Below are 12,277 nucleotides of genomic sequence, written 5' to 3' on the forward strand. Positions count from 1 at the left end.
GGCTTGCCCCACAGCTGCATATGGAATCACAGCTTCATGTCATGCATATGAATTTCCACTAGAGGTTCCTAATATCTCACTGAATAAGCAGAAATCTCTCAGTTCCTACTTGGCTCCTGACCCATATATTAATTAAGTAGGTTTGGGGCAGGGCTGAGGAATCTGGTTTCTGCAGGTGATTCTTATCATTAGGGATGTTTGGGAAACACTGGTATAAAACACAATCATTTGTAAATGTTCCCTGTTGGCTTAAAAAAGAACTTGTACTGCTTTCTTTAAAGTTTTAATCTAAATTTATGATTATTCAAGTTTGTTAATTGTGTTATTCAAATTCTTTATATTATTTGCCTACTTGATCTGGGAATTTCTGAAAGCGGTGTCTGAGTTTTATTCTGCTATATATTTATCCTTTTCTCATATTCCAAATTGCCATTTGTGTATGGATGCAGTTTTGGACTCCTCAGTTCTCTTCAGTTCTGTTATTCCATGTATCTTGGTAAACTGTACATCACAGATTACAAGCTATAAAACTTTGAGATAGGAAAGGCCTCCTTAAACAGGACATAAAGGAAAAGATTTTATATTTAACTATATATATAAATAGAGGATTAATAATATTAACATATTGGTATAACCATATAATAGTACAGTATATTGAACATATTTTTAAAACATCCTAAAGAACTTCCTGCAAATCAATGAGAAAAAAGACAATCTAGTAGAAAAATAAATGACCAAAGAACAGAAGCAGGTAGTTAGTGGAAGAGAAGGTATAAATGACTAATAAACAGGAAGCATGACCTCAGTATAATCAGGGAAATGCTAGTTAAAACAATAATGACTGGTTGTTTTTAATACATTGTTTTAGAAGAAAGAAGTACTTGATTAATAGTAAATGTTGGCTTCCCGAGGGCGGCACGGGGGCCGGGTGGTGGGGTGCAGGTGCCCAGACGAGGGGGGGAGCTGGGAGATGGCGTCCGGAGCGGGTCGCTGGCTGGCGCTGGCACCCGTCGGATCTGGGGCTTTCCGGAGCGGGCTGAGCCTGGGGAAAGGTGGCGATGTCTCCGCCGGACGGGACGGCTTAGTTCGGAGTCTGGTACCATCGAGGTCAGTCATCGTTACTCGCAGCGGCGCCATTTTGCCCAAACCGGTGAAAATGTCCCTCGGCCTTCTCCGGGTGTTCTCCATTGTGATCCCCTTTCTCTATGTCGGGACGCTAATTAGCAAGAACTTTGCTGCTCTAGTTGAGGAGCATGATCTTTTTGTTCCAGAGGATGATGATGACGACGACTAATAGGGCGTGGAGAAGTATAGAAAGGAGAAAGCCCTAACTTAAGAAATGGTGATGCTCGCAGCCTCTCCTCCTTCCCTATCAGCAGATGGGCCCAGGGAAAACCCTCAGCCTCCCAACCCCAGTGAAGCCTCCTGCATGATCTGTGACCATAGCTCAGATCCCCAGGCTCCGGGAGGTTCCTGGAGATGTGCTATCCACTGAGCATAATCAAATTGTGAATAAACATAATAAACATCAGCTCTGTATGACTGAGTGATGGCTGAACTTTCTCAATACAAGTAGGCTCTAGTTGCAGTTTCTTCACCCTGCTGTCCTATCTCTATCAGCTGAACAAATAGGTCTTTGATTTACAACGCAGGGCCTCCAGGCCCCTATGGATCCACAAGGTAATCATGGGGACCTGGGACCAATCTTCCTTATTTACAAAAGCCCAGCGGCTGCACAGGCTAACTAAAGGCTCAGCTTTTGTGCTGAGTAACACTGGCTAGTTATCCCACGCAATCAGAAGAAGCTTTGATTGTTTAAAACTCCTTGAGAAATACCACTTTTTAGAATTCTTTCAAAACTTGGATTCCTTAGATGAAAAAATAATAAAGGGCAAGAGAAAACCAAATACCGTATGCTAACACATATATATGGACTCTAAAAAAAAAAAAATGGTCATGAAGAACCTAGGGGCAAGACGGGAATAAAGACACAGACCTACTAGAGAATAGACTTGAGGATACGGGGAGGGGGAAGGGTAAGCTGGGACAAAGTGAGAGAGTGGCATGGACATATATACACTACCAAATGTAAAACAGATAGCCAGTGGGAAGCGGCCGCATAGCACAGGGAGATCAGCTCGGTGCTTTGTGACCACCTAGAGGGGTGGGATAGGGAGGGTGGGAGGGAAACGCAAGAGGGAGGAGATATGGGGATATATCTTTATGTATAGTTGATTCACTTTGTTATACAGCAGAAACTAACACACCATTGTAAAGCAATTATACTCCAATGTTAAAAACAACAACAAACAAAAAATAGTGTTGGCCAGGCATCAGGGGAACTGGATATTCTTATACACTGATGGTGAGAGGATAAATTGATGGAACCTTTTTGAAGGGAAATTTGATACTACCTATTAAAATAAACTTTTAATAAGTCACTATAGGGACTTCCCTGGTGGTTCAGTAGTTAAGAATCCACCTGCCAATGCAGGGGACACAGGTTCGATCCCTGGTCTGGGAAGATCCCACATGCTGCCGAGCAACTAAGCCCGTGCACCACAGCTACTGAGCCTGCACTCTAGAGCCCCAGGAGCCACAACTACTGAGCACGTGTGCCACAACTACTGAAGCCCACGCGCCTAGAGCCCATGCTCTGCAACAAGAGAAGCCACCGCGGTGAGAAGCCCACGCACCGCAAAGAAGAGTAGTCCCCACTCACTTCAACTAGAGAAAATCCATACACAGCAATGAAGAACCAACACAGCCATAGATAGATAGATAAATTTATGGGGGAGGGCTTCCCTGGTGGCGCAGTGGTTGAGAGTCCACCTGCCGATGCAGGGGACATGGGTTTGTGCCCCGGTCCGGGAGGATCCCACATGCCACAGAGCGGCTGGGCCCGTGAGCCATGGCCGCTGAGCCTGTGCATCCAGAGCCTGTGCTCTGCAACGGGAGAGGCCACAGCAGTGAGAGGCCCGCGTACCGCAAAAAAAACCCCAAAAATTTATGGGGGAAAAAGTCATTATATTTCTCTATTCTGGAGAATACACCAAGAAGTACTGAAAGCTACTTTCTTTGCTGTATTATAAATAATAGCTAAAAATTTTTAAATGAAATATTTATCACCCAGTGAAAGGATATTATAGTGTATTGTATCTATATTATGCACAAATGTAAAAAATTGGTATTTAAACATTCACTTGAACTGATTGACAGATTAAAATGAGTGCTGAAAGCAAATTGCTACAGTATAAAGTATGTTATTTTTGAAGTGCAAACAGTTTTATTTTTGTGTTTATATTCATGTAAACACATTGAAAACAGCTTTCAGAAACTAAGTGGTGGGATTGCGGGTTGGTTTAATGATGGACTTATAATTTTATTATTTCGTGGATTGTTTTACAGTGTTTTATCAATTTAGAGTTTTTAAAATTTTATATCTGAATTTTATTGTGGTCTAAAAAAAACAAAACAAGTACCTATTGTTTCCTTGTAAGACTGAAAAAGTTATTTAGGATATAAATATATTGCATTATTTACTAGTTATATGTTATGGTCTCAAAGTATATCAGAAGTGTGTGTGTGTGTGTGTGTGTGTGTGTGTGTGTGTGTGTGCGCGCGCGCTCATTAATGAAGAAAAATACATTAAAAAAGACAAAAGACAAATCTTTAGAGCTTTTCAGGACCTTTTGTTTGGTCACCTGGGACTGGTGGGTCTACTTCCATGGTAACAGCTGTAACTTAAACTCAGCATTGGGCTTTGTGCATTTCTTTGTGATTATTTTTATAACTCATACCGTCAGCTGTTTCACACTGCTTGAACTTAGAGGTTGGAATCAGGAAGATATTTCTAGTCAGGATATAAGTGGCCATTGATATTTCTGGCCTGGAAAGATAACTTTTTCTTATAGTTTTCCATTGTATATAATTTTTGCATAAACTATTTATTGATAAGATAATTTGACTTTCAAACCAATAACAAAAGGTAGAGAGTTCTGTGTCTTGGATGGTGCTGCTGATGTTTTAATGAATGCTTAATGAATCTCACAGGTCAGTCAATTTTGCCTTTTGCCTTTAAAATTTACCACTTACTTGAAAACAGAGTACAATGAGATATATAACATTTATACATTTACAAATAGCTTTTTAAATCTCGTTTTTCCTTACTGTTTTTTTCCTTATACAGAGTCTAGTTCTGGCAGAAAATAGTCCTGGAAGGGATAGCACTGAGTATTTTATTGTGTTTGAGCCTCAGCTACCAGGTTTATCAAGAACATTAGAATCATATATCCTACCATTTATGTTTTACAATGGTAAGTTTCTAGGAAAATAGAGGATAAACTCGTACGTTTGTGGTACTTTATATAACTTTGTTTTGCTCTCCATTAACATGGTGCTTACTAGTTATCTAATCATGTTATGACATTTCGGAAAAGTCACAATTTAAAAATTGAAATAAATTGTCTGAATATTTTTTCTTAGATGTTAAGAAGCAACAACAAATGGCAGCACTTACAAAAGAAAAGGACCAATTATCTAAGTCTATTATAATGTATAGAAGTTTATTTGATGCCAGCAAACAGCTTCTTGATGAGATGAAGTGTAAGTCATTTTGTGTTCAAATGATGCTTTGGGGAATGGTGAGGTAGAAGGTTGAGGCCATGAGACACAAACATTGTCTAATTTTCTGAACTTAGAAGTAAACTGCAGGACACGGCAGAAAGGTGGTAGTGATGGTTAATATTACTCATCATTCGATCTTCTTAAGGTGAAGTATTCCTGCATGTTAAATAAGTGTATATCTTGTTTACCTACAAAAATTTGAAACTTTTACTAGAAATCTGAATCTATATAAATTTAAAGGTTTTGACATAACAGTAATAAGGTTTATATCTAGCTCTAGCATTTGGCAAAAGACATTGGATGACAATATCAGTGAAAGAGTGATATGTAATTTAAGTTTTAGTTTGAGCCATGCGACTGTGTGTAGTTCAATTTAAAAATATCTGCAGCAAAAAATATATCTGCAGCAGAGAAATATGTAATTTATTTTTTAATAAATACATGGAACATTTGCTACAGTTTTTAATAATGTTTGTATACTGTTTAAGACAAGGCATTTGCTGAGTTGTGCTCTATTTGTCGGATTTTTTCACAGGTTAAGGATATTTAGAGGATAATAGGAACTAAGAGTAATGAAATAATACACAATTTGTAGCACTGAAAATTTGTTTTTTAAAAGTCCTATTTGTTTCTTAGAATAACCTTATGCAATTATGTATAAATTATGTATAGTCATGTGGATTAGAATTAAATAGCTTTTCCAAGATTACTTGTGGTGTGCAACATATCATACTACCTCCCTTAGCTGCATTAATTTTGTTTTTTATTTTTGTGTATAAGAAATGAACTTTAATTTTAGATTTTAGTTTAATTTAAAATTTCTATAATACTCTTCATTTTTCATTTTAGCATCAGTCATTAAAAGGAAAAAAACAAGGGATTGAAAACATTCTTCAAAAACTGTATTTTGGGGGCTATCACAAATTGATAGTTTTTGTTTGTTTGTTTTTAATTTTAGGCCAAGTTGAAGAAGCAAAATTAAAAGAGGCCCAGTTGCGAAATGAACTAAAAACACACAATATTGACATTCCTACAACACAACAGGTACAGTTTCCAAGTATATGTGAAAGTTTTTTCTTTTTAAATTCTAACCTGTAATTTTTTTTTTTTTTACCAGTCATATTTTATTAGGAATGTTATGTACACTGTTGTTTTGGCGTACTAAGCCATATGTGGATTATAATCTAGTCACTTACTAGACATTAAAATGGGCTAACAATGACGGAGTGCTCTTTTCAAAGAAATTGCAGTTTGTGTTTCTAATCTAATGACACCAGTAAATTAAATTAATAATACACCAACTTGAGAACTTGCATTGAAGAGACCTAAGTGATAATCAGTATATGTGGTGGCAAAGAAAATGAAAGTAACAAAAGACAATAGATTTTTTTAAAGCTTACATTCTTTATGTGTATAACTCATAAGTCCTATTATACGTTATGTATTTCTTAACTAAGAAAAAAAAGAATCAGTGAGGTTGACTCTTCACATTACTATGATCATATTCTTATAAGAAAGGAATAGCTAGCTGTTTAGTAACTTTTATGTTCTTGAGTTGTAACTATGTTCTCGAGTTGTCTAAATTGTTGGTTTTTCTCTGCTATTTTCTCTGCCTGGTACACGAGTAACTGTAATTGGCCTTGCAGTTAATTTTTCTTTTTAAATTACAGATGCCACACATTGAAGCACTTTTGAAGAAAAAGATATCAGAACAGGAAGAACTAAAGAAAAAACCCAGAAGATCATGTACTCTTCCAAACTATACTAAAGGCAGTGGAGACGTTTTAGGAAAGGTTTGTGTTTAAGCCTTTTAAGAGGCATTACATTTTATTATCTTGTTTTCTATCTGCTTTGGGTGATCCTAGATCATGGAGCCATGACGATATCGATATTTGGGGATCCCAGGCAGGATAGAGTGGGATTTCATCACACTACTGAGATGGTATGCAGTTTAAAACCTATGAATTGTTTATTTCTGAAATTTTCATTTAATATTTTCAGACTGCCATTGACTGTGGGGAAAGAGGAACCACAGATAAGGGGGGACTACTGTACAAGAGTAGACATTGTGATGTTCTCATTGCTAGGGCAGGTTTTTGCTACCAGATCAGGTAAGAATAAAGGGTAGATGTGACCATATCAGTGCAATAAATGAGGTTTAGAAGTCTGCCACAAAATTTCAACCTTGTTGGACTTTGAGCAAGCTTGTGACTAAAATACAGTGGGTCCTCTGTATCCACAGGTTCTGCATCCTCAGATTCAACCAACTGCAGATGGAAAATATTTGGGGAAAAATTCCAGAAAGTTCCAAAAACTAAAACTTGAGTTTGTCATATGTTGGCAACTATTTACATAATGTTTACATTGTATTAGGTATTATAAGTAATTTAGGAATTATTTAAAGTGTACAAGATGGTATATGCAGATACTATGACATTTTATATAAAGGGTTTAAGTATCCACAGATTTTAGTATCTGAGGGGGTTCCTGGAACCAGTCCCCTATGGATACTGATGGACTTGCTATACAGTTGACCCTTAAACAACATGGGTTTGTACTGTGAGGGTCCACTTATACACAGCTTTTTTTTTTTTTTTTTTTTTTTTTTATGCGTTACGCGGGCCTCTCACTGTTGTGGCCTCTCCCGTTGCGGAGCACAGGCTCCGGACGCGCAGGCTCAGCGGCCATGGCTCACGGGCCCAGCCGCTCCGCGGCATGTGGGATCTTCCCAGACCGGGGCACGAACCCGTGTCCCCTGCATCGGCAGGCGGACTCTCAACCACTGCGCCACCAGGGAAGCCCCAGCTTTTTTTTTTTAATTGAATACCGACTACAGTACTGCCTAACGGTTGAATCCTCGGATGTGAAACTGTGGGTATGGAGGACCGACTGTGAAGTTATATGCAGATTTTCGACTGCTTGGAGGGTCAGTGGCCCTAACCTCCACGTTGTTCAAGGGTCAACTGTATTTGTAAATAGGAGAGTGACTGTTAATTCTAAGCTCTAAAGTGTTTATATAAGCAGAAGAAATGATTCTTATCTGTGATGATTAGATTTGTTTTCTGAAAAGTCATCTGAGTAAAAGATCTACTTAGAAGGGTATAGTATATAACTATATTTAGGTTTAAGTGTATTTTATGATTACTTTATCAGTTGACACACCCCAATAGTAGAGATATTAAATGTGGGGAAAAAATACATCACCTAGCTGATAATATTCCAAATATTTTTAGTTGGTTACTTGCAAAATTTACTGTAGTTTAATCTGTGGAACAGTTTTTTTAAATTTAATAGCAGAAGAGACAGTTTAATATGTTTAAGCCAGTAAGCTTTTACAGTTTGAGATTTTTTTGTTAATTTATGTGAGTGTTTCAAAAAAAGTGTTTTTGCTTTAGACTTGGGCTTTTAAAATATTTAATGTCAAATTTATATATATTTAAAACTTTATTACGTGATTTTTAAAATGGGTTATAGATTGCGCACCTGGCACAAATTGAAGATGATAGAGCCGCAATGGTTATTTCTTGGCATCTGGCAAGTGACATGGACTGTGTGGTCACCCTGACCACTGATGCTGCACGTCGTATCTATGACGAAACCCAAGGTCGTCAGCAGGTGTTGCCCCTTGATTCTATTTATAAGAAGACTCTTCCAGATTGGAAAAGGTTAGAAAAAAGTGAAAGTAATGATTTTTTTCAGAAATTTCTTTTCTATTTTTTATCAAATCACCGAATTTTAAAATTTCTCTAAAAGATGCTTAAACAGAGAAGTGACTCAGCATATGTGCATTATTTTTGTCTTCATCACAAATATGATCTTCGTTAAGATCAGTATTGCAGTGTATTTGATCATATATGCTGGCCAAGTTTAATTTGCCAATTAAATGTTATTTGTATGTATGAGAGATACACATACAAACACACAAACCCAAAGCGAATTTTTGGCCTTTGCAACAGGAAGGATGGTAAGATGTCATTATTCTTAACAGAATATGGAACACCTTTATTTGGAGTAAGAGTATAGATACATGTCTTTTGTCCTATTTATGTCGTGTGAAAATAAGCAGCCATCATTTAGGTAGAGAAGGTTTCTCTATTGGAACTGCCATTAGCTAAGTTGAAATATAAGAGACCATCTACTTAGGATGTTACACCTTTTTTTTTTAAGGATGTTACATCTTTGTTTTAATATAAATCTGGTTTCTTTAAGTGTTTTCCCATTTACGTTTCAAAGTATGTTTTTAGGAAATAACTGTGCAAACCAATTAGGCATTTTTAATCTAAAATTTAAAATATTTTATATGTTCTCTAATTTTTGGCCATTTTTAAAAATCTACCTTAAAAGACTAAAACAAAATGGTGGTAGCAAAACAAAAATGTTAAAATGTATAACAGAGTATTGACCAATAATTTTCTTAGATTCCTAAACAAAGTTTGCAAGGTGTACAGCTGGGTAGGTATGGGGACTTGAAGGAGAATGGAAACTAATGTTAAGAGCTTACTGTGTCATTAAACTAACATTTTATTTCACTTTGTAATCTAAAAATATATTCAGGAAACAGCTGGAATTTGAACTCAAATCTATCTGCTTCTAAAATCTCCTACTCTGCTACCAGTCAGCACCCATTTTAAACAACATGGGAAATCCTATCAAATCATAATGACTGTGTTTATAAGGGTAATAATTTTTGTAAAAGTAATTTTACCTCCAGGAGGTCCTCTCTTTTTTTTCATAATCCCTGAGGACCAAGTTAAGAATTCTTGATTTAAGGAAAGTATGAATCTGATATTTAAGGCTAATGCTTGCTCTAAAAGCTAGTTATTCTCTCTTTCTGGTATTGTGCCTGTTATTGGGATTGAGTTAACTAGCTCTTAAAGCCACCCCAACCTCTACTCCTACCTACAAGATTTGGGAAAAGCTACCGTATGTGGAAGGGGAAAGCCCTGACACCCCAGTCAGCCTCCATCTCTTGAATCTCCTTGTTATCCCTGGACTTGAGTTGCTCATTCTGTACAGTGTGTCAGAGGACAGGTGGCCAGAGTACTGGGCTGTTTCCCTCTCGTATGCTCAGTCTTGGGCCTTGCCCCTTCCCCCCGTCTATTCTAGGGCCACTCTCCACATGAGACAGTCATATCATTGGCATCCTCGTTTAGGGCCAGCTTGAGAGGCTGCTTCTCTCCTTTCCTTGTCAAACTAAACAAAGGTTAGTTTATATTGATTTTACAAACTAATTGACAATAGCAGTACAGATAAAACTAAGATATTTTTATACGGTAAATATCGTTTTCATTTCTAAAGGCATAACGGTTAATAATTTAGCAGTATTACCTTGCATAGGGAGTTGATTAAATGATCACAAAAACAATCAGTATATTCATATGTTTTTCATAGTATATATATATTTTTGATTAAAAGTTACATGTTTTGTTTAAATTTTTTTAAAATTCAGAGCTCTGCCTCATTACCGAAATGGAAAATTGTATTTTAAACCCATTGGAGATCCTGTCTTTGCCCGAGATTTGTTAACGTTTCCAGATAATGTAGAACATTGTGAAACAGGTAAAGGAAATTATGATGGCTTTTTTTTATACAGATGTTAACATTTGTGATCCAGATACATAAATTACTGACTATGGAAAATTATGTTCTTATTTAGTTTATAAGTGATAGTTTTATTAATATTTACTTCTCTCATTTTTCCTGTTAGAGGAAAATATTGAATAAAATTCTTATGTTACTAGCATTATTTCTAATAAAACTTTGTAATATATGTTAAGATTTTTTTAAATATCTCAGTTTTTTAAAAATAAATGTTTCATGTGCACAATCATTGTATTTCAGTTTCTGAGTACACAACAGCATGCTCACCACCAGAAGCTTGTGTTAATATTCTAATGTGACCAAAAAAGATGTCGTAATTTTAATAATTTGTTAATTGAATTTTTTAGTGTTTGGTATGCTGTTAGGAGACACCATTATTTTGGATAATTTGGATGCTGCTAATCATTATAGAAAAGAGGTATGTATTTGAATTATTTTTTAATTTGTAGCTCCAATTTTAATGTGTACTTTAAAAATTTAATACATAGCTCTGTATAGAAATAATTTTATTTTAGTTGACATGTGCAGATGACTAAGTAGCCTTGTCAAAACCAATTTAAATCCTACAGATTGATAAGCAGCATAAAATTGGGCAAAATATAGGAATGAATTTGCCAAGATGCAAATTAAAACGAGATGTTTATGAAATTGTCCTAAGACTCAAAATCAGTATCTGTTATTGATGGTGGTATTGAAAAAGAGTACACTCAGATAATGTTGTTGGAAATGTAATTTGACGTAGCCCTTGTTTATTAGTTGTTAGGGCTGCTGTAACAAAGCACCACAGACTGGGTAGCTTAAACAGTAGAAATGTTGTCTCATAGTTCTGCAGGCTTAAAACCGAAATTCAAGGTGTGAGAAGGGTCAGTTCTTTCCAGGGCTTATGAGGGGAGGGTCTGTTCCATGCCTTTCTCCTTGGTTTGTAGATAGATGGTCATCTTCTCCCTGTGTCTGTTCGCAGCTATATGTATCTGTGTCCAAATTTCCCTTTTGTATAAGGAAACTACTCATTGGCTTAGAGCCCACTGTTATGACCTCATTTTAACTTGATTACTTCTGTAGAGACCCAGTCTTCAAATAAGGTCACATATTTGAGGAACTGGGGGTTAGGACATCAACATAGGAATTTTGAGGGACACTATTCGACCCATAATACTTTTGGAGAGCAGTTTGGCAATATAAGTGTTTCTGTTATCTATTGCTACATAACAAGCACTTCAGAAGTTAGTGGCTTTAAACAGTAACAACATATTAGTACTCATTTCTCGGTGGGTTTCTCCCCGTAGTGTTAGCTAGTTGCGCTGAGATGGTGAAAGCTCCAAAATGCCTCACTCAGGTAGCTGGCAGTTGATGCTGGTAGCCATCCGGGATTCAGCTGGAGTTGGCCAGAGGCTCAGCTGGTGCTGTCTGCTGGGGTCATTGTTCTCACCCCCACTCACGGGTGTGTGAGATAATGCCATGAAGGCTTTTAGAAACCTTTTTCTAGCTAAGAGGATGTGGAAAGTAGTGCCTTAAATCTTTCTGAGGTCTTAACATAGGGGCATCCTTCACTTGATTTTTGACTTTGAGGCCACATTTTACTGGCTGTACCCTGGATTTGATTTTAGCCCTGAGGCTTTCCGTTTCTTTTTCAAGAACATTTTGTTAGCTGAACAGGCTGGGGAAGAAAAACAGTCCAACCCAGCAAGTTCTGGGTTGGAAATATTTCCTTGAAAATATTTTTGAAAATGAATTAGTTCCTACTTAGTTTATCTCCCACCTGTACTGGCTAGTTGATACTGGCTACTGGTTTGGCACTTGGTAGGCTGGCAGACTTAGATATCTCTATGCAAACCTCTCCTTGTGGCTGCTGGGGGCTTTTTCAAATGGCATCTGGGACCTAAGAAGGGAAGTTAGAGCAGTGATGGCAGAAGTTGCAGGTCTCTTAAGTCCCAGCAGTCAGTTCAGAATCTGGCCAGCCCAGACCCACATCGGAGAGTGGGGAGTTTGAAATAGACTCTTTCTTCTCCATGGGAGGGGCAAAGAAGTTGCCGCCATCTTTGTACCATCA

The 12,277-nt window shown here is 37.1% G+C and overlaps 1 protein-coding gene and 1 pseudogene across 1 annotated transcript in view; both read left to right on the forward strand.

The window, feature by feature from the left end:
• SMCHD1 (structural maintenance of chromosomes flexible hinge domain containing 1) overlaps window positions 1–12,277 on the forward strand; it is a 129,076-nt gene that overhangs the window by 95,138 nt on the left and 21,661 nt on the right. The window contains exons 38-44 of the mRNA XM_065889575.1: window positions 4,190–4,316; window positions 4,486–4,605; window positions 5,585–5,670; window positions 6,297–6,419; window positions 8,101–8,291; window positions 10,076–10,185; window positions 10,575–10,645. Of these exons, the coding sequence (XP_065745647.1) occupies window positions 4,190–4,316; window positions 4,486–4,605; window positions 5,585–5,670; window positions 6,297–6,419; window positions 8,101–8,291; window positions 10,076–10,185; window positions 10,575–10,645 (828 nt within the window). The remainder of the gene's footprint in view (window positions 1–4,189; window positions 4,317–4,485; window positions 4,606–5,584; window positions 5,671–6,296; window positions 6,420–8,100; window positions 8,292–10,075; window positions 10,186–10,574; window positions 10,646–12,277) is intronic.
• Window positions 971–1,294, forward strand: LOC136133307 (essential MCU regulator, mitochondrial pseudogene; annotated as a pseudogene).

Source organism: Phocoena phocoena, chromosome 13, assembly GCF_963924675.1.
Source record: "Phocoena phocoena chromosome 13, mPhoPho1.1, whole genome shotgun sequence".
NCBI classification, from domain to species: domain Eukaryota; kingdom Metazoa; phylum Chordata; class Mammalia; order Artiodactyla; family Phocoenidae; genus Phocoena; species Phocoena phocoena.